The sequence below is a fragment of the Magallana gigas genome, chromosome 3 (assembly GCF_963853765.1).
Source record: "Magallana gigas chromosome 3, xbMagGiga1.1, whole genome shotgun sequence".
NCBI classification, from domain to species: domain Eukaryota; kingdom Metazoa; phylum Mollusca; class Bivalvia; order Ostreida; family Ostreidae; genus Magallana; species Magallana gigas.
The window spans coordinates 36,255,881-36,279,300 of NC_088855.1; the positions used below are offsets into that span (position 1 = coordinate 36,255,881).

Sequence of the window (23,420 nt, forward strand, 5' to 3'; positions counted from 1 at the left end):
ATAGATTAAAATTAAATTAAACAATCTAATCTAACGCAATAAATATGTCAGATCAGAAGTATTTCAGCAATGGTAAATATGTGAATAAGTAACCCATGATTTGGCCTTCAGGTCAGATTTAATTAAAATTATACATCTCTTATTACAAAAATTGCATTGTTCTGAGTGAAGTACACACACAGTTTAAACCCACATAAACGAAGAGGGCAGGTCCCAAACATCAAAGATGTTGGCAATCAACCCACAGGATATAATCCCATTAACGTATTATCCCTTATAATCCTGGTCTCAGAGATTACATGTAGTGTGCAGTAGCCTGGAGTTTACTCCCCTGCAGTGGTACAAATAGTCCTATTGATTCAGTAGGTCTGTATTGATCCAGCTCTGTCTCCTGTGTTATATATAGACACTGTGATGGGTTCTGGCAGGGTGTCTCTTTCATTGTCTGTGCACCGTTTACTTGAGATGGGTCGTCTGTCCAAAGCTTACAGAGATTAAGCATGGATTATCCTAATCAGCAACATACTCATACATGCATGTCACGAGTTACATGTATTATGGATTTCATGCAGAATTAATCAATGCATTTGGACTGCTGAGAATTTTCCTCTGTGTGCAGATCCAATAATTGAACAGGATTTGGGCAAATTGCTTTCAGTTTGTGATTTTTTGGGGGGTGATAAAGGAGAAAATTATTTGGGGCCTTTGTGCGTTGAAGAATTTCCTGAGGATACTAAATTCACTATGGTGGAGAAGTCCCTAGCCATTGTGATGATTTTATGGAACTGAATCATTACTTAATGACATTAGATTACCATTACGTAACAGGACCAGCTACACAATTGTGTGTGATGGACAGAGTGTTTGTTTACACAGGGGTGTAATGGAAAGCCTGGTCATTACTCTTACCTATCTATCATTCTCACATCAACAGTCCTAAAGATTAACATTAATAGAGACAGACAGATTTTTAACTGATTCTGACGGGATGTCACCTGACCAGTTAGACGAGAAGTAATGGACAGAGGGAAGCTACCTGACATTTCATATTCCATGCGAGGTCATTGTCATTTCAGGAGGAGAGCAGTGTAAATAGCTGGTGAGAAGAAAATAAGACTTGGACATGACAGTTGTGTGCATGTAATGTCAGGTGAACAACTTGTGCAATGGCTCGGCTTCATTTCGGGATGGTTAATGGATGAACAACTACAACCTCAGTGCTTTGTATCATCAGATTCTTGCTTTATATCATGATGTTACAGCAAGGTTTCTGCGCTGGTTCCAAGAAAAGAGCTCTTGATTGTGCATACACAGTTGCCATTTTACAATTGCAGTGGGATTGTTTCAAGCTAAATTATTCAGAAATGATTGTGACCTTTCGTCAAATAGAGATGTATGAAGAGCTAAGTTAAAAAAAGCAATGCCAAGTGTCGTGTATTAACTTCATCTCTTCTTGTAGCAGATATGTTGATGATTCTCAACATTTTGATTCTATGCCATCTGTGAAAATCATTTCTGTTGCTTTTGCTGAAAGAAATAGGAGAAGAATAAAAAACCAAACAAATTAGTGACTAATGTATGTGCCACTGCCCATTCCTCTCCTCATTTTGTGATTTGATCTATATAAACCCAGTCATCGCTAAGGAACCACCATGGGTAATATTATAGCTGATTTTGAAATAAATGAGGTGGAGGAAAGTGAGATACAACAAGTCCAAAGTGAGCTTACCGCAATCAAAGGGACTGATGTTGACAAGGAATCCCAGAATCCTGGTTCATCCGTGGATAAATACTTGGATATATCCGACAATAGGGACTGTACGGAATCCAACCTGTCATCTCCGACGGAGTATCACAGTGCAAGAAACTCGGAACACTTTCCATTCACAGACTCAGATGCTAGTGATATTGAGTCTGAGGATAATGTGTTGTCTCATGAGATAATTGAGACGTCTGATGGACAACCAAGAAACCAGTTAAGCACTGAATCTGAGACCAGTGGGGATTGTCATGAAAATTGTCTTATGTGTCAACATGATATGTATGACCTCTTGAACCCTGATGACCTTTCTAATACAGGGTCAGAGGTTAGTGATTTTGATAGTGATTTTGATTTTGACCTCACTGCTGGTGATAATGCAACATTTAGGAACACAAAAGCATCTGGCAGTTCTGACTCTGATCCTACAATAGAAAATATTTCTAGTCAGAGTGTGTCAGAATCAGACATGACTCCAAATAAACCTGATTCTTCCAATGTCTTATGTACAGAGGATAAACCTGCTGGAAAGTTCATCAAGGGAGGTAACCCCAGCTCAGAAGACACATCTGGCAGCAATTGTATTTTCTCTGAAAAAGCAGCACGAGGTGATGAATGCTGTAATAGAAACACTGTTGTGGCCGATCAAAGCCAGGGAAATAGTAGAAGTACTAACCAGGCGATGCATGCAGTTATAGCTGGTACTGGTAGTGATGCTGATGACAGCTCATTCAACAGTCAGCCACAGTCGATGGGCGTGGGAGATGGTTGTGAGGGCATGATGCCCTGTAATTCTATGACTGATGGAGACTCCAGAGGTGATGATGGTGAGATGGAGGAAAAAAAGAGGTCGCCCTCACACCAAAAAGATGAAATGTTAACTGTGGAAACTCCTGGGATCCAACCTAGGCTCAACAAAGACAACTTTGATGAGAGTCAACCTAATTGTCATATTATGGAGGTTAATTGTGACGTTCATTCAGGGAATGCTCTGCTGGCTGAAAGGCCTGTGTCCGCTGTATTCACGGAATTAGGGCAGGATAGAAATGTGGACCAAGATAGAGTAGTCAGTACCCAGAGTGATCAGGAACGGGAGAGAGAAGGCTTAATGGGACCTATTCAGAGTCCTTCGACCACCGAGAATGGCCATCTCTCTAATGCTCTTGTGGACAAAGAGAACATGGATGAATACCCATCAATAATTCGGGATATAATTAAAAACCATCATAGATTTGTGGATATATTATCAAAATATGAGCAGATATGTAGTGTTAAGTTGGATTTGGTTAGTGATTTGGAAAAACATCAACCTGTTAAAGAGGACATGCAGGGGAGTGACACTGGTAAGATATATTGACTTGTATATGGTGAAGTGAGGGGTAAAAGCAGATAATAACATACAGATTCAAAATCTTTGTTTGAAGTAAAAATATCATCTTTTGTGATAAATTTGAAACCTTGGAACATCAGAAGTCATTGACAAAAAGTTGTTTTTTGTTGGCAAGTGATTTATCGCTGAAAGTTCTGTACAGCTATCTTTCATTTGGTGTTAATAACCTGAAAGAGGGTAAAATGTCACTTTCTTTCACTTATTCTGTCCCTGAAGAAATGGAAAAGGTAAAAAGCCCACAACTGTCATTTACCTGTGATCACACCTGTTTTATCAGGTGAAGTTGAAAATGTTGGGAGTTTAGTGGTGTTTAAAAAGTGGAGGCATGGGTTTATGGAGAGAGAGAGAGAGAGAGAGAGCGAGAGCGAGAGAGAGAGAGAGGAGAGAGAGAGATCAGTACATTGCACAAGATTAATTTAAATAAATCTTAGAATAAAATCAATAAATCTTGCACAGATTTTAAACAATTCTTTTGTGGTTATATATTTTTAACTATTCCAAGTACAGGGCATACTAGTAAAAGTTTGTGTGGCTAAGGTAATTGTTAACAAAATCTAAGGTGGCTTCACAGGTAAAGGTGGGAAAAATCGAAATTTGGCGGGTCCGCTTTGTTGTGATGATTCACGATGTTTAACTAAAGACTTAGACTTTGGTCGTGTAATATACCTGCATTTCAGCAGAGCACTGTGATATCAGTGTTTATATGAGAAGGAGACCCGAATTTACATATTATTACACCCCAGTTTGGGTTTTCTTTTCGGAGAGTTAACATTGTGACATTGCATGAAAGCATTTATACTTTGAAATCAGGCATCAGAAAAGCACCTGTACAGTTCAGTTTTGTGGGTGACAGCTCCCGATGCATGTTGAGAAGTTCTAGCGAGTGCAATCAAACAGGATAGATTTAATAAATACAAGGAAGGATCTTACAGTGTTGTGTGTGTTAGTTCAATCATTGGTCATACAGGATGAGGTGAGATCTTCACAGGTACGTCTCACAGTGCTAATGAGCTGTCTATCGTCTAATTAGGAACATGTATTAATTGTGTCCTTGGTATATGTATATTTGATGAGTTTCTTGTATTTGACTACAATAAAAAAGTAAAGAGTTTGATGTATTGGTGGATGACATTCCTGCTGCTTTGGTAATATGAGTCGACATGTAAACAAAAAACTGTTGTCATGTTGTAAAGGTCTAATTTGGGGTATCAGATTTTTTTCACATGTGGATTTATCACCAACCTTGGCATCTACAATACTTCAGAGTGAAGCTGTTCTAATGTATCAGACATCCAAAGAAAACATTCACATACATCTCACATCTCATGCTGTTGTCATTGTGGTATGTTTTCCCCACATACCAAAATGATACTGAATCTAACAAGGCCCTCAGTTTGCATTGGAGCAATTTTTCTTTTTATTTGTGAACTGTGTGAATTTTTGAGTAAATGTTTTTATTCCATCAAATTTTCCATGTCATTACAGAGGGTATGTCCACCAAGAACTCTGACCGTGGTGGGGCCACCCAGGGACCAGGGCCAGGAGGGGGGCAGAGACCCCTCAGCCCCAGAAGTCCCGGGTTCCACAAACATCGAAATCTTGACGCTCCAAAAACTGTGATGGATGTGGATTATAAACTACTGAATTCAGGAATAGCTGTTCTACCAGGTAAAGTAATGGCCCAGACATTTGTGACGTTTTTTCTTAATTAATTAGGAATCTTTACGGTAAGAAAACCACTGTACTGTTTTAATGTTTTTGTATGACAAGTAATATTGGTAGCAGGAAACACCAGCTCTATGTCTCCAGTTTTTTGAATGACATACACATGTTAGTAAGCCTGTGGTGTGATTTAATATGACAGTCATATATATTCAACATGACATTTGTATTTTTGGAGACTTTTTTTTATTTGTACTACATGAACCAAAGAATTCTGTCTGTGCATTCTTATCAAATGTTCAGAGATATGTACATTGTACAACTACATTGTATTGTATACAAATGCAGCATATTCAGGATATTTGAATTACTAATTTTCATGATCTTTAGCTGATTGATGCATGTATATATAGCAGTACCGGTATACATGTATTATTGTACTCAGTTATCAATACTTACCTCATTAATACTGGTTTAAAATAGAATTCATAAAATCATTGACTAATGAGTGGAAGTGAAAAGTAAATGCATCTTTCTGATCTCAATCTCAGAGTTATAAAACAAGATTGCTGGTACAGTGTACATATAATAGTGAATTACTGGACTTACAAAATAATCAATAAGAATTTTGCAATGGATGAGACATTTCGGCAAATTGAATAAGTGACAAAAGAATCTTATTTGCTAAATCCACAATCAGTCTTAAATGAAATTGGTGACAATCTTCCAACAAATGCATATTCATCTTATGAAACCAACAAATATTTTCTTGTTGCCGACATTGATTGGTTCAGAAAAACATGGGTTTTAGCTGAGTTTGCACTCTATATTTTGCTTTACAGATTTTTTGTGATCTAAGCTATTATTTGTGAGTTGTATGCGAAATGCAGGGCCTGCTGAATGCTAATATTTGATTGACTCGAATCTTTCATCAACTTGAGTCATCTCAGCATCAAGTGTATTTGCACACAGAAATAATTCATATTCTAACTCATAAAAATGTTGAGGGAAATTGCAATTTATTGACTGTTGAAAAAAAGTTATAAATAAGAGAGAGAGAGAGAGAGAGAGAGAGAGAGAGAGAGAGAGAGAGAGAGAGAGAGAGAGAGTATGCAAAATCTAGCCAAACTTAAAAAGAAAAAACAAAATACTCAATGATATACATAAATTTTTCTGTGAAAATCCTTCTATCCTATTATGTGTATAATTATGCTGAATTGAAAGCCTAGATTTCATCATGACAACTTAGCAGACATTAACCTCTGATCTCATGATCCAAGATACTTGAGTTTCTAAAGCATTGTGTGCTTTGATTTCAATTAATTCTAAAGAACACAAGTGACAGAATTTTACATAAAAAGTTTGACCTTTTATGCTTGACTGTTGGATGAACTTTGTTGTTCCGGTTCATTTCCTTTAAAGGTCACATTTTGGCCACCAAGCTTTTGGAAGGGGATAAAGGAAAGTCAGCTAAGGAATATTTAAGGTATTCAATGTATAATGAAGGGATATTGAACAATTTTGAATCATTTTAAACTAGTTAAATATGTATTGCTAGATAACTATAAAAGTGAAATAAACCTAATTCACAAGACAGACAACATATAACGAGGTGGTCATTTTGCACTTTAAAATTTTTTAAAAGAGTTATCTCCCCTTGATGAAAAAAAGAAAATTTCACTTCGTCAAAATATCTGTGGTAAATGATTCATTTTATTTCATATTTAAATAAAGAGAAATTTTAGGCATGTATAAACCAAAAGAGTTTTAGGAATTTTTAGTTACTTTTTACAATACTTTAATAAAACATACATTGCCCATAGACTTCAATGCAAAATTCAAGGTGTAATTAGTTGGACCATAATCAAAATTTTGAAAATCCCTTTGGTGGAGTATTTTTATTTGATAACACCTTCAAAATGATATCATGATTAAGAATATCGGACCATTCATTTATAAGGTACAAAATGTGGTCGTTATACATCGAATACCTTAAAAGCAATGTTTTGATGTCTGTATTTGTGAAAAGTACATACTAGCAAACTAATCATTCTGATATACACCTGATGTTATGATGGTTTAACAGTCTATCCCTGGGTCATTCAAATATGGAAACCTTTCTGATTCAAAGAAGCAAATATATTTGATAACAACAATAACAAAAACTTTCACAGTTATAATGCTTCAGATATTGATGGAGTACTTACAATACAATGAATCGTGTCAACATGACTGAGTTGGCTTTGTGGATGTATAGCTGTTTACACTGGAGCTTTAGACCAGATGATATTGGCACTTGGTATTATCCAGATGTCAAATATTGCTCAGTTTGAAGAGAGAAAACTATTGGAAAATAACTAAATTTAGACAGGAGATCAAAGATCATATTAGGATATTTATTAACAGTTTATTGTCAGAATAGTTCTGTATAGGCTTCATAGCATTGTGATCTCTCTATCCCACAAAGCCTTCAGCTTTTAGAACATTTGGCTTACATTATATAGAACTCACATTATCTGCAGGCTTAAATGTCATTGTCTCTGCTGCAACAGTTTTATGAGACATGATGTCATAATTATTGTGGGTTTTTTTTGGTTTCCTTGTGTTTATTAACATTTTTATGCATCTCTTAAAATGATACCTTATTTGTGACAAATTATGTGTGAACAATGTTTAAAAGTCATGGGTAGCCTACAAGAGCCATCAACCCCCTTCCACCAGTAAGATCAGTGTATGTAAATAGGGATGCAGTAAGTAACTCAGCAGGCCTCTAAATACACACACCCAACAATGCAAACTCTTGTTACCCTGTTATCAGCAGTAACAGGTTGTGTGCACTCGGTGTTTGTGTGTGCACAACATGTCAGCTAATGTCACAGTGCACTGTGCTCTGGGTTAAAATAAAGCAAGGTCTGGTCGGCTCCTCCATAAGTCACATGACTCAGAGGGTCAGTTGAGGATACTAGGAATGAAGGGGGGGGGGGGGTCACACAAAGGTCTCTTTCATCAGACCAATAATTAAGGCAGAATAGGCAGAAAATTGCTGTCTCCTATCCTTGATGTATTGATGAAGATTTGGTTTGGATCAGTTTGAAAACGGGAAGTCTGTCAGATGTTGACAAATTGTTGGGAGAACATTTAAGTATTAATTGAAATTTGTAGATTGTTAACAATGAGCATGGTGTTTTCTTTTATAGAATAAATCAAACAGTATCAGTGAATGATTGATATCAGTATTGATAAGGTGTATCTTGTTCTTGTAAGGACATATGTACTATAATTGTCATATGTTTGTGAGTTCTACAGTATTAAAGCAGATTGGTGCTAAGTAAAATTTCATTTTATGCACAGTAGCTGGGCTCAGAAATTAGTTTGTCCTTGGATTTCTTGATCAATTTTATTTTTAGAGGATATGGCTTCATGCACAGCAGTAGTGCTGGAGTGTGTTCAAGATAAATGACATTGGAAAGGGGATCCCCGGTTACGTAACATGTTGTCTTGCCATAGCATTGCATCTACTTGGATTAACCTTGTAGAGTTCAAGCCTCTTAATATGAGATGTATCTTTAGTATCAGGCAATCGTTTATACTTTGTTTCATTGCTGTCAGCCAGAGAGTCTCTACTTATCAACTTTAATCAAGGTATCCATTGAAAATCAATTAAATTGGTTTAGACTTTTTTGGCAACTTCATGGCCTTCACTGGGACCCTATTGAGTCAACATGTCTCGGTGAATTCTGCCAGATTGTCTTGTGTTTTTGCTTCTTTTGTGCGGAGAAGGGTAGAACATGAACTCGTACTGATAGGGAAAATAAAGAGCTGTTGTCGAAAAGGTCAACATAGTCTGAAGTTTATTATGGCTGTAATGGTACTTAAACAGAGAGAGTCGATATTGGTCAAATTCCTGTCCTTTGATCTAATTCTGTGTTGATATTTTGAATTAGTTCTCACCTGGAATATGTAAACAGGTTGTGATATTTTAAGTGATAAACTACTTAATTATTGAATTTAAAAAGACAAGGGGGATTGACCTGTAAATTCTTTCTAAGCTGGTTAACTTTTGCAAATGAAATTTCTTCTTTTTTCTTAAATACATGTACCTATTTAAATTACAAATTAGTGCATGTACATGTAGAATTTTTTGAATTTTGTATTAATTCCTAAATAATTTCATATCTTACAAACTTTTCCAAATATTTTGCTTGTGCTGTAATGTTTAAAATACTACCGGTAATTAATTCCTGAAAATGGTATGCCTTATGAGAAAAACTTCTCTCAGTTCAATATGACTATTTTTATAACTACCGGTATTCAGTTCAATGTTCTTACATTGCATATACTGGTACAAAATCATATGAGTCATTGTAGTTTTAGGAAGTTTATGTATTCATCTTTATGAGTGATAGCTATTTGACAATCATGTGGTTGGTTATGGCACCAATTTAAAGACCAGTGTCAGAATATTATGCCCCCTCCCCCTCCTTAAAAAATGGAAAAATAATGTAACTTTTATTGCTCATCTCAGTATTATGACTTGGTAAACATATTTATTGTATGATTACAATGATAACAAGCATGGTATTTCAACAAACAGCAAAAGTCTCTTATTGTGAGTGTAATAAATTTCAGACTTTGTATATTGTGAGAATTATTACCATACAGGTATAAGCAAATATTTTGATATAGAAGGAAGAGGGTGGTTTTGAATGGAGTACCAGTAGTTTAATATTTGTTAAATATCTGATTTGTAGGGAGCCGAGATTCAGAGGAGCGTCCAGTCGTGTTCATCTTCACAAACAGCTCCCTGTGGCAGAACCAACAGGTGCCCAGCACAGAGCTGGCCAGACTCCTGATGTATTACAGGAGTATACCCAGGTACACCAACCGACTGACATACTGTACCTCACTTGTACTACACTAGAACTTTATTTACACCTAATTTAGGAAGACCTTGCAACTTGCCAAAATCAAATTCTCAGCAATTGAACTTTTACACATGAAAGAAAAAAAACTAAAGATTTATATATGGATCATGATGAATGTGTCTGGAGTAGATTTATTGTTGTATCCTGTAAAAATAACATCCGATGATATGAATGTGAATTGTAGTTTATGGAATTTTTGTTACCTTTGTATCAAAATGTAGTAAAGAAAAGTTGTTCTCTGGCATTCTCTACATCAGATCATTAATTCTATTTTTTAGCCTGCTGCTAGTTTATCAATCTTAGTAAATAAATTTTTTTATCTTTAAACAGTTTTGAAACTGATTTGTATCTTCGTTTGATGTATCATTTTATGTACACTTGAAGAACTTTAGAACGGTAGATTAATTTATCAGAGCACTTTCAGTAAAATGTGTTTTGATATTTCCAATAACCTTTTATTTTTTATCGATTGTAGAGACGAAGTCAGACTCCATGGTTTTACAGTTGTTGCAGTAATACAGGGTGCTACTTCTTCCATAATCAATACTTTACTAGAAAGTCTCTATCTATTTGAGGTAAGAAATGCACTTGAAGGCAAATCAAGTTTAAAGAAAAAATGACAAAAAAGATTCAAAACATTTCATATCATAGAGCTTCATATCCATACTTCTATGAGTAAAAGAAAACATGCAAACAACTACAAGACACACTGATATTGTAGGGGAACTGTCCTGGCGGTATAGCTGTCCTACATTTCCTAGCAGACACTTACACCCAGCCCCTGCTACAGATGTCACCTGTATTCGACTCCCAAACTCCGTTCAAGGTAACATTCAATAATACCTTTCGGTAAAGAGGGATAACTCTGCAATGCATGTAAAAGAAAAAGTGGAAATTTTATAGCTCTATAACTTTACCAATGCCTGTATAACTTTGTTCTGCTTCAGTTGGATGTTCTTCTTGCCCCTGAGTTATTACAAGAGTTCATTCCCCTGGATCAGCTTCCATTAGATCTAGATGGACACTATATGTATAATCATGAGGAGTGGATCCGATTTCATGTGGTATGTTTTTCTGAACCTTTGATAGATAGTGGAAATATATCAATTGAGAAATTTATATTCTGTAATTAAAATTATTTTCTTCTTTTAATATTAAGAATTAGAGTACAAACTTAACAAAGTACGTGTATAATAATGGATTTATCTTTTAACTATTTGGTTGAATGATAGTTTATTTTTCTTTTTTAAAAGTACATGTATTAAATGTTAAATAGTGAATAATACCAAAATTAAGCTAGGAGAAGCACTGATATAATTTTTTGTTCATATAAAAATGAATTACATTAAGATTAAATAAGCATGTTTGTATATATACATGTACATTGACTGTCCTTGTCTACAGGAATTGGACCCATTCATCAGCAAGATTCGAGGTGTGGCTAAATACCTGATGGTCACCATGCAGGAGCTGAGTGAGCCCCACATAATGCCGGTCACTGCTCAGGAGGCTCGACAACTCATTGAGCACCATGAACAGTCCATGAAGGCTGCATTTAACGATGCGCGACTGATCTCACTCCAGAATGAGGGCGAGTCCATCATCAACTGCCTCAGGAGATTGGATGCTCACATGGGACACTCGGAGGACTACAGGTAAGCTTGGTACATAACAGAATCAGCATCACAGCAATTGTTAAGGTGGTATGGGACATCTGTTGATATAAATGTGAATTAAAGTACATTATAATTAAAATACTTTCACTGGTTTAGAATTCTTAAATTTTCGCTTTTAAAAATATTTGGAGTGGTAAAAATTGTAAAACCCCCAGCGGGTTTTGAACTTATGACTTACAGATTCGTCAGAAACCCTCTAACCCTCTGCGCTACGGTGTTAGGTGACAATTTTGGGAAAGAAACTACTTGTATAATTACACTTGGTTTTATTGTTTATTTCAATAAACAATACATCACAACATGGAAGTGTTCCGTAAGTGCCACCTTAACTGTGTCTAGGGGAAAAAAGACAACCTCTGATGCAAGAAAATATTTCATGAACTGAAAATTGTCCTACTATTACAAATCTTCTTTCAAAAACATACAGCAACATCATACACTGCTATGACCACAATAATATTAATTTTCTATTAAATATCTACAGTAGTACCACAACAATACCAAGCAGTATCTTTTAGGACTAATGACAAAATGACCTACTGTTTGAACTTGATACTTAAAAAAATGTCCTACTAATTAGCATTGTTCAATGAACCTATGAATTGTTCGTATAGAAGCATTTCACACCACCCAGGATGTGTTAGTACATGTACCTGTAATTGGGTGTATAGTTGATTTGGGTGATTAATTGACCTTACCTGGCTGAATGGCTCAGGCCAGTGATGTCTGTGTAACAGTGTGTTCGGGTTTCTAGAGAAATGTTATATTTTACTTCCAGGGATTTGATGGAGTCTGTGAACAAGTTGTATGATAACTTGAACAGCACCATGGTTAAACTGGTTCATATAGCTGATAGCAGGCTGTCCAAGCTTGAACACTGCCAACAGCTCAGGGAATTCGAGGAAGAATGTACCAAGGTTAGTACATGTTTGGATTGGGTTAAAACTACCTCTATAAATCAGCCTTGTACTGACTTCTCCATATTCAATGTACTTTTCCACTTAGAATTTATAATCAAGTTAATAATGATAATGTTAGATTTCAAAAAAGAATGTTATAATACATTCTTCTAAAGATGATACAATTATTAACATTTTGTTCTGCCTTATTCTACTGACTCAAGGATGTCTATTCATAGCAGATACAGAAACCACGTAGCTTTGATGTAAATTATGCATTTAATGTTGAGTTTGGATGGTAATTTGTGTACTCCCCTACTCTGAAACATCAGAGGGAGTTTCCAACTCATAAGTACAGTTTTGGATATGATTTCAGTCAAGATGGCTTAAAATAACTACAGGTATTTAATTTTTAAAGACAAACGGTACGCATGTACTTATGTATGGCTTTTGTGGTATGAATGGATAAACAATGGAAAACAAGAAGTATGATTTGAGTCTTGACTGCTTTATGAACTTTTTTCAAATGAAATTATACATTTACTTATGTATTGCTTTTGTAATATGAATAGGGAATGCAATGAAAATCACAGCTTTTTTTTTTCAAAGATACATAAAGTTGACTAGGTTCTGGAACATTCAAGAATTAAGATTGGTGTTATTGAAATTGAATATGATAAGCAATTACATTACATAATGTAGTATATTTAAAGAAAGTTGCCATGGTAATTTTCTTTAAATTTACCATGAAGAAATAGTGTTCTAAGTGACCTAGGGGATGGAGAGCTGTAGTCATTGACAAAGCAGCAATGTGAGAAAATATTGATTTTTCAGGAATAGCAATTAATTTCCTCAATTAGAGGAGGGCATGCAACAATATTCCACAAAAAATTACCCAATCATCTCCAGGAGGGAGTTTTGCAAAGCAGGACTTGATTTTTTAATTTTTTTTGCTGTGTCAATGATATCCATCAAGATCAAGATATAAGGCAGATTGTGGTAGAAAATAAGAGTGTATAGGTGTTAGAAGCACCTGTTAGAAATCACCTGCAGCCCTGCAGATCTTACAGGATTGAAGGTAACAGAGTGATACCTCCAAACAATAGGCAGATACCCCACAGAGTGTGATAATTGTTTGTTATGTATTAGCCTCTTTTGAAGTTCAAAGGGAGAGTAAGTGATAGCTTGCAGGGATGTTTTAGCAGTTTGAGGATTAATTAAACATTGGAGGATTTTGTGATGTAGGCATTTCAGATGTTCTTATGGCTTTATTATTTTTTGAATGGATTTTTTAGGATTTCATTGCTGTGTTTACTATTGATACCAGGTATCAAATAAACATTTTATAGATAGTTTCAACTTGAAATATGTCATAGGGATTTACAGATTCGGAGTGCATAGAATATTTACTAAACTCGCATTTAGTATAACATGGCTGTCAACTATTTGACCTAGATACATGTGTTTTAGAGTGTTGGATAAAAAAAAAACAACCAATGTTTCTTATCAATTCATCATTATCTGACCTCATTAGTCCTATTTTATCTGAGGCTAGAAACTGTGGAATGTGGTGATGAGCCTGGTGAGATATTGCAAGATTAAGGAGGCTCTGACACATGGCCATTAATGTAACCATTTCTTCCTCAATACACTAGAGACTGCTTTAATAGCTTGGCTAAGATAGTGAATCTCAAATGCATGTTATGCATGTATCTGTCTGACAAAATCCATATGTGATTTATTGATAGTCCAAGTGGAGGAGAGAGGAAACTTGAAAGAGTTCACTAATAGGAATTTGTTGTATGGAAGTTTCTTGTCAGAATGTGATGAAACTTTGTACATATAATTTATTTCTCCTTTCTTGTAAGTCTATATATTTACTACTGTGGATGGAACAAGATTTTGATTATTGCCTGCTGAGATCAAGCTAAATTTTCAAAACATGGGGTGAGAAGTATACAAATTCTGTCAGTCTGATAAAAATATTTCTTTGATGCACAGGGAGGTTAATTTATCAGTATCAACAATGGGTATGGTGAATCAAAGGTCAGGCTAATAGAACAAGAAAGGCTTCAGAGCTATGTTGCCAAGAATATGCTTTACCTTCCAGTCAGTGTGTTTACAGAAACTGAAGTCTCGGATAGGAAACACCTGTACCAGGTATCCATCAGGTACAGGTGTCATACCGTAAATAAAGACGTATAGGTATACCATCAAGTCTTCGTTTTTGATGTAAGTAAGGAGACACTCTTCTATGAATAGGTGGGGGGGAAATGTGAAAGAATGTATTGTTTTGTAGTCCAGGGAAATTTATGTTGGCTACATGACAGTTGTGTGCTGGTACATTGTTTTGTTTGGTGAGGGTGGGGATAGGGGATGAAGCACCACTGGCTATTAGCTGATTTTACATTGTAATAAAATCTTCATGAAAGCTTCTAGACATGAATTCATGTGACTAACCCCCCCCCCCCCCCCCCCCATTGCTTTGAGGCCATTTCTTTCCCAGATGTTTTCTTTCCAATCCTAATGAGAGATTCCTCTGCTTAACAGACGATTCCTTCAGATTACATTCAATGAATGTACAATGAAAAAACAAAATTCTAACATTTTGACTGGGAGAAAATTTTAGGATGGTCCAGACATATATTGTGGTTTCTATTTTTAGATTATTGCCTGGACAGAACGGACAGGTGAGGAGTATCTACAGAGACACACCCAGCTCGGGGACAACCTCAAGTCCATCCGCGTTCAGCAGAAGGAGTTCGAGAAGTTCTACTTCTCTGCTATGGTAAGTTTTATACTTATAACTTCTTATAATAACTATATACACATGAAACATCCATGGAGATTTTATGTAATGTGATTTTTTACTTCTGGAGAATCATCTCAAATTTTCTTTTAAAGTCAACACTCTCCAACTTTTTCTTGTTCAGGTTTGTTTTTATTTTTTCTAATTTTAAAATATTACCTCAGCTGATATGAGAAATTAAGAAAAAAACAATTTTTTTCTTCAATATTTTATCTGTAAGCTTGCATGATTCTTTGAATTTGTGAAGGTGAAATTTTTTCCTGGTATTAGTTTATAGCTGTGCAGTGCCTTATATTTTTTTATCTGTCTAGGGAGAATCTCTAGTTATCATTTGATCATCCTAACAGATTGATAGTCACTATGAATCATAGCTCTACATGCTTCTTTCGATTTTACTCAGCAGATGTTATATTGCAAAACTTCACAATTCTAAATGTAAAACATTAAGAAACATATGTTTTCTGTATTTTTTAAGGATTAAGAAGGTTTTTTTTTATTTGTCTTGTTGTGTTTTTGTTAGAGAAACAGCTGCATATGTAAAATCTGTCAATGTGAGGTCTAGAAAATCATATTAATACTAATTTACAGGAAACAATAAGTTAGGAAAATGTAAGTTAATTATCAATTAGATATTAACGATTGTGGGTTAATAGAGGTGGGAATTTTTTTCTGTTCTGTGCAGACTGTAGGTTCACTTCAGTTTGTATGTAAGTAACTGTGACACAGTAGGTGGTCCAGAGAAATAATATTTGCCTAATTTTGGAGATTTTGTACTTATGGTATTAAGTAGTAACCACAAACAATGGACAATTAAAATAGTTCAATGAAATTAATTCTTAATGAAGTTTATTTTTGATGCATTTGAATTTCTTATGAAATTGTTAGTGTTTTTTTTATTGGTTGGGGGGGGGGGGGGGGGGTGATGGGATGATGTGTCAGCATGAGCATCTTTTTGTTGCATCAGAAATCAAGTTGAGTTTACATAAGAAAAATAAACAGTTATAGCACAGCCATTGAGCAAAAACTAATCTTGTGGAGATTCTGGCACATCTTGATCTTGTGTTTTCACTGGAATTATCTCCTCAGCTACTTATGTTTTGGAGGCCCCAGCATGAGGTCACAGAGATGTCTGCATCACACCCCACCCTCTGACAAGACTGCCCTCTGGTGGCAAATCCAAGCCTCCGATTGTGCTAATTTCAATGGGGTGGAGGACATCTGATGTTTAATGTTTTATCTTGATTCCATCTGTTTTTGATTATCATCTTGATAAACATAATAGGCTTGAAGACTTTCATAAGTTTGTGATGTTTTCATGAATAGAGGATCTGAGCTGCTCAGAGCTGCACAGCAATTGTACAGGCATTAGTCACTAGGGAGTTAGCAGCACACAGAGAGGTGTATTTCTGGTGATTCTCAAACTCAGTTGGATTTTATGAGTATTTGTTACCAAACTTCATTACAAGTATTTGTTGTTTTGTTTCTTCACTGGAACTGATTAACAGTTTTGTTTCTGATTTGGAACTGATTAACAAAAAAAAGTCATGGGAAAAATTCATGTGCGTTGGATAACAAAGAAATTTAAAAAGTCTTTCAATTTTCTCCCACTATTGTTGTGTAAATTTAGGATTTTATTATTTGGGATGGTAAGACTGACTCTCTCTCTCTCTCTCTCTCTCTCTCTCTCTCTCTCTCTCTCTCTCTCTCTTTCTCAAATGTTAAAATGCTTGACATTAGTATTTTGAATTCTTCATTTTTGTCGTTAATTTCTAAAACCTGACATAACATTTGTAAGAGAAATTCAATTATTTCAATTATTCAATATGAATTTCTCTTACAAATGTTACATACTTGTGAATAAATTTTTATTACTATGATTAATTTTTAAAAACATATTGAAAGCATTGAAATTAAATATTATTTAATTAGAAATTCTTATTAAAAAATTTTTAAATTTTATTTCATCCATAAAACACTTCCAATAAAAATCTTAAAATAAAAAATGTTTTTAAAAATGAATGTAATAATTCAAAGTAATTTGTAAAATAAACTAAAATCAATCTTAAATTATTAAGAGATAGCTAAATTGATTAGCAATTTAGGCATATTACTACAGGTGTTCATAAATTACAAAGACATTTGTGTTAATTTATTGCCAAGTGATAATTAGGAATTTATGAAAGTCTTAAGTTTAAATTTTCAAAAGAGACTCTACATCCTTCGGTAATAAACACAGTTGTTTAAAAAGGGAAAAATAAAAAGCTTTTATCAATTTATCAATTCAATTCCCAGAGTTTGGAAGCCGTTGTTTTCCAGTATTCTCCCCTCACATCAGCAGTTCCATACAAATTGAAGATCTAACTCTCTCAAATGAAGAATCTACCATTTTTCATGAATATTTTTCTCTATTGATTTCAGACACACATAGAGAAGGGCAATGATCTGCTGGACGAGGCCAGCATGCTTGCTCAGTCCGGGAACTTCGAGGAAGCCACTGGATACAAGGAGCTGGCTCGGACTCTCAAGAAGCACCTCCAGTCCTTCACGTCCAAACTGGAGGACACACGGGAACAGATTGAGCGCACCGCCAAGTGTTACCAGCTGTTGGATAAGGTGAGTGTCTGTGGTGTGGAAAGTAGAGGATGAAAAGCATTGATTAGATGTACATGGTCAGTCAAAGACTTTGTATTAAAATGTGAATTGATGTGAATGAAAGTTTTTGCATCTTATGATTTATTTTTTGTTTGAATTTGATAACACGTTTAGCAAAAGTTTACTGGGTATAGTGGGAAGTTTTTCTTCAAGTGTGAATACTAATATTATAAAAATATTTTCCTGGTAACTGTAATTGTACATGTATTGCTTTTATAATTGTTGTAACATGCGGACATAAACGTGTACATGTGCCTTAGACTGATATGATGGAAACACAGGATTACCATTTACCGGTACATGTAATAATGGAATTTCCATCAATGTGAATGGATGATAATTTCATTTGTCATTTACATCATAAGTAATTATCACCTTGATTTTCAGACTTACGAGTGGGCCTTAGATGCAATGAAATATGTGGCAAGTATGAAAATGGAACACTGTGAAACATTGAACGGATTGGATAAGTTACTAAGAAGTCTGGATTTATATTTACGTGATCACCCAGTAATGAAACCAGAAACATTCACTTGCATGTTTGATCTGGCAGAAAAACTTCAGAGCGACAAATTATTGGAACAGTGTCGCGTGGCCAAAGAACGATGTGATGAAACACAAAAACTGCTAATGTTACGGCAGTGTACACTCAAAAGGGCAAGAGAGAAACTTGAAGTAGAACAACAAGAGACTAGTCCCCCGGATAGCATGAAATCCTTGAGCCGTGAACAATCCCCAGCATCTAGTGTTGTGAGTTCCAGGAGATTTCCCAGTCCCCAGGAGTCCGTGTGGGAGCCCCAGTCCTCCAGTACTCCTTTAAGGGTAGTGAGACCCCACCCCGAACTACGCAAAAGTATGTCGGATCGTTTCCTACGGTCTCAGTTACCAAGGGAAGATTTTTACACTCAAGACATGTCTGACCGTATTGTAACAGCCCTACCCAAGTCCCTCATTGAATCCCGCCATGGGTCCTCGCGGGAGGACCTCACCGATACAGGAAGTGACATGGCCAATGCCTCCCCCAGCCATGACTTCAAACCCCAACCCCTCCACTCTGTGTCACCCATTAACTCTACCTCAAGTCTTCCCTACCACAGACCCCAGAAAAAGGTCCTCAAGCGCGTTCCCACTGTTCCCTCACCAGGCAACATTATTATGGAGGAGGAGGACCAGTCAATGGACCGGAACCACCAAGTGTGGAGTAAAAGTCAGGACCCACGACCCATCAGTTTGATCACTGCCAGTTCTGACAGCTTGTCAAGGTCAGTTGATGACTCTTTTTCTTTTCTTTTTTTTCCACTGAAAATCTCTCTTGAAAGTAATTATTTTTTGCCCCAAATATTCAGAAGATATTTCTAAATATAATTCAAAGTAATGTGAAGTATTTGTTTTTAAAGTTTTTTTACGTGAAGTAAAGCTTGTAGTAATAGAGAGTAAGATGGAAAAGTGCTGTATTTTTCCTGTAATGCACTTATTTTCTGGAAAAAAACCCATAAAACAAAAAACACAAAAAAAAATGGTAATTTTTTTAAGAGCGTAGTTTCCATATCAAATAGGTCATTTTCTTGGCAAGGAGTAGCACTGGAGGTCTGAACGGAAAATTGATTTACAATCTGATGAAAGTATTCTTTGGGAGATTTTATGTGGCATGTTCATTAGAAAATCCTTAGAATATCAATCTACAAGCAGTTTAGTGTGATTTCTTTATAGTGGTTCACCAAGTTATTGCTGATTTTACCACTGCAAATCAAATCAGCTATAAACTGACCGAAATCTAATATAAATATGTTGATTATATCAATCATAAAGCCAAAACATGAACTTCTTGTACTCTGCTGGAACAGGATATTTTTTATTGATCTAGATACCAAGAGCAAAATTTGTTATCATAATACCATTATTTAGCCACTGAACTAAAGATTCTCCGCATGTTTTGTTATTAGCATTTATTTTTGGCCAAAGTGGTTCTTTATTATCCCCAAGTGATAGCTAGCTTGTTTATGTATAAGGATTCTATTCCAAGAGGTTTTGCCTACTGTGAATTGTTTATTCTTAGGCATTTTTTGAGTTTGTGTTTCGCATTTCAAGGTTGCATTAATTATTAAGACATTCTCAAGTTTTGTCTTTCATTAAGGTTGAATTCATTTTGTAGCCTTCCAGAGGAGGAGACGGAGAATCAAGCCCCAGGGGAGGACAATCCTCCACCTCTTCCCCCACTCCCTCGGGAATGGACCCCTGTCCCTGTCAACACACATCTCACATCCATGCCAGCAGTATCAGAACTTAAGCTGTCCAGTGCAGAAAAGAGTAAAAGGTGTGAAACTTTTATGTACCTATGAAAAGCTATGCCCCTAATTCTATATTAAACAACCAAACTTTGGTGTAGGCTTATAATGTCTCAACATTTTAATAAATTGTTTAGATCATGACTGACTGTAACCTGATTTTCATTGGCAATGACGTTATTTTCATGATTGACTAATGATAAAGTGGTTTGTAATGAGAAATTTTCATGAAATTAGTCTATGTTTAAAAATCTTTAAAAAATTAAGACAATATTGATATATTTTATTCCTACAAGAAATTGTTGCAACTCTCTCATGCAGATAAGAGATGATTTACATTGTTAAGTTCAAACTGAAATTTAACCCTTTTATGTTGTACTACAGAACACTGACCCACATCATGCGGGAGATGGTACAGACAGAGAGGGACTATGTCCTGTCTCTGCAGTATGTCATAGAGAACTACATCCCTGAGCTCCAGCGCCCAGATGTACCTCAGGCCCTGCGGGGGAAGGGCAGCATCATCTTTGGGAACATTGAGAAGATCTATCAGTTCCACCGTCAGTACTTCCTGAGGGAGGTGGAGAGATGTGAGAGGAACCCGTTCCAGATTTCTCATTACTTTCTCATGCATGTAAGTCTGTCTTTTATTTGTCATTTAATGGGCAGTGTTATAATTACCGGTACTGAGAACCTCTTTTCTAATGTTTTACTGCATCTCCGATAATGGACTTTAAAAAAAATTGAATTGTTTTCCACAATTGTTTTGACAATAAAATGTTTTTTAAGAATTCCAGTAGAATTTAACCCTTAGATTGCTGCCTTAATTTTGTTAGTTGAAATAAACTGAAATTAAGCATACCTTGTTATCAAAAATTTGATTTTTGCTGCAAGATATCCCAAAAGAATTGTCGAATCATTTTGTACTTAGAGAGACCTTTTCAGAGACATATTTTTTTCTTTCCAACAGGAGTCCCAATTTTACCTCTATGCCCTCTATAACAAGAACAAGCCAAAGTCAGACATGTTGATGGCAGAGTACGGAAAAGTATTTTTCAAGGATAAGCAAGCCAAGTTGGGGGACAAAATGGACCTGGGCAGCTACCTGCTAAAGCCGGTACAGAGGATGGGGAAATACGCCCTGCTGCTGAAACAGATCATGAAGGAGTGTCCCCCCACGGACCAGGAGTATCAGGATCTTCGGGTGAGTTCCAAGGCCTTTACATCAGGGTCTTGAAAGGATTGTAGTCATAAAGAAATCTCAACTGTAGAGATCTGTACAGCGGGGTCTTGAAAGGTTTATACTTTAGTTATGAGCAAATCTATTTTCACCTGAATTTTTAGGTAACCTTTAGAGACTTTTACATCTGGGTCTTGAAAAGATTTTAATTAACAGGAGGAAGTCTTTTTTCGTCTGATTGTTATTGTCATTAACAGCTTGGAAAAGTTATCTGAAGTTTTTTTACAAGCTGTTAATTTTAAATTTACAGTTCTTGTAATATTTGTCTGTACTTATGTCTGACATTTGTCTGTTGAGTTGTCCAACAAGGTTTTCAGCATTTTTTTAAAATCATATTATTGAACTTTTTCTTGTGATTAACTGATGCTATTTTAAACAAGTAAATCAGTCTTTAAAGTTAATTGTTCTTTCACGATTTTGGTTTCTTTGACAATATATCAATACAGCAGAGCAAGGGTTAAATTGACACCAGTAGAAGAAGTTGATAAAAATAGAGGAAATGTCATACATGCCAACTTTTGAAAATCATGGGGGAATTTTCACGAATGACATTTTTATACCCCCCGCAAACAAAGTTTGGGGGGGTATATAGGAATCACCTTGTCCGTCTGTCCGTCCGTCCGTCCGTCTATCTGTCCGTCCGTCTGTCTGTGCAATCGTGTCCGGTCCATATCTTTCTTATAGAGAAACATTGGAAGTTCTTACTTCACACAAAGATTGCTTATGACCTAAGGGTGTGTCATGACCTTGACCCAAGGTCATTCGGGCAAGGTCAAGGTCACTGGCAGAAAAAATACAAAATTCGTGTCCGGTTCATATCTTTCTTATGGAGAATTATTGGAAGTTCTAACTTCACACAAAGATTGCTTTTGACCTAAGGGTGTGTCATGACCTTGACCCAAGGTCATTCGGGCAAGGTCAAGGTCACTGGCAGAAAAAATATATAATTCGTGTCCGGTCCATATCTTTCTCATGGAGAGTTATTGGAAGTTCTTACTTCACACAAAGATTGCTTATGACTAAGGGTGTGTCATGACCTTCACCCAAGGTCATTTTGGCAAGGTCAAGGTCACTGGCAGAAAAAGTGCAAAATTTGTGTCCGGTCCATATCTTTGTTATGGAGAAACATTGGAAGTTCTTAATTCACACAAAGATTGCTTATGACCTAAGTGTGTGTCATGACCTTGATCCAAGGTCATTTGGGCAAGGTCAAGGTCGTTGGGAGAGAGTGCAAAATTCGTGTCCGGTCATTATCTTTCTTATGGAGAAGCATTGAATGTTCTAACTTCACACAAATATTGCTTAGGACCAAAGGGTGTGTCATGACCTTGACCCAAGGTCATTTGGGCAAGGTCAAGGTCACTGGCAGAAAAAGTGCAAAATTCGTGTCCGGTCATTATCTTTCTTATGGAGAAGCATTGAATGTTCTTACTTCACCCAAATATAGCTTATGACCAACAGTTTAAAAAAAAAAAGGGAGCAGTTGTTATTTATAGAAAATGGACGGTGAAATTGATTCATCCAATATTTTCTATAATTGGAAAAATACACGCATTATGATTTTTATCTTAGCGGGGGGTATCAATTGTGAGCTTGCTCACAGTACCTCTAGTTCATGTCTACAAATTCACGACATTTAGTCGTAAAAATATAATTTGTCTTTTTTTGTATGTTATAAGAATTTATTCAATATATCCAAACAAGCTAACAAATATAAAACAAAAAGGTTTATTCTTTAACAACAAAATAATGTATTTTTATGTACTACATTCAGAGGGGTTATTTGAAATGTAAGAACTTGTAAGTTGTTAGAACTTGCTTCTGATCCTTTTGATTAATCAATAAAATATGTTCAAAACAAAACATTTGAAATGCATGTTGTACAGAACACTGGTATTTTTTCAAACCATCCATCTTTTATTTTTGTAAACAGGCAGCTGAACAAATGGTCAAGTTCCAACTTCGCCATGGCAATGATCTTCTAGCAATGGATTCTCTTCGTGACTGTGATGTAAGAAATGTGAAAGAATTCAAATCTCATTCAAAAATCTCTTTTTAAAGCATGACTATTTCAAACTTTCATTATAATGAATAAAAATGCATGTATTACTAAAATAACTTCA

At 35.7% G+C, this 23,420-nt stretch overlaps 1 protein-coding gene across 8 annotated transcripts in view; it reads left to right on the forward strand.

The window, feature by feature from the left end:
• Positions 1 to 23,420, forward strand: part of LOC105344215 (pleckstrin homology domain-containing family G member 4B) — a 43,883-nt gene that overhangs the window by 17,381 nt on the left and 3,082 nt on the right. For 6 of the 8 annotated variants that reach the window (XM_066079491.1, XM_034480010.2, XM_034480011.2 and 3 more), the window contains 14 exons: positions 4,635 to 4,817; positions 9,563 to 9,686; positions 10,212 to 10,311; positions 10,458 to 10,562; positions 10,684 to 10,800; positions 11,141 to 11,391; positions 12,191 to 12,329; positions 14,977 to 15,099; positions 17,539 to 17,733; positions 18,160 to 19,034; positions 19,925 to 20,086; positions 20,442 to 20,691; positions 21,028 to 21,261; positions 23,231 to 23,308. In XM_066079491.1, the coding sequence (XP_065935563.1) occupies positions 4,635 to 4,817; positions 9,563 to 9,686; positions 10,212 to 10,311; positions 10,458 to 10,562; positions 10,684 to 10,800; positions 11,141 to 11,391; positions 12,191 to 12,329; positions 14,977 to 15,099; positions 17,539 to 17,733; positions 18,160 to 19,034; positions 19,925 to 20,086; positions 20,442 to 20,691; positions 21,028 to 21,261; positions 23,231 to 23,308 (2,936 nt within the window). Of the gene's footprint in view, positions 1 to 687; positions 3,103 to 3,812; positions 4,138 to 4,634; positions 4,818 to 9,562; positions 9,687 to 10,211; positions 10,312 to 10,457; positions 10,563 to 10,683; positions 10,801 to 11,140; positions 11,392 to 12,190; positions 12,330 to 14,976; positions 15,100 to 17,538; positions 17,734 to 18,159; positions 19,035 to 19,924; positions 20,087 to 20,441; positions 20,692 to 21,027; positions 21,262 to 23,230; positions 23,309 to 23,420 lie in introns of those variants that run through there. The other 2 variants (XM_034480008.2, XM_034480014.2) reach the window with 2 other exon arrangements.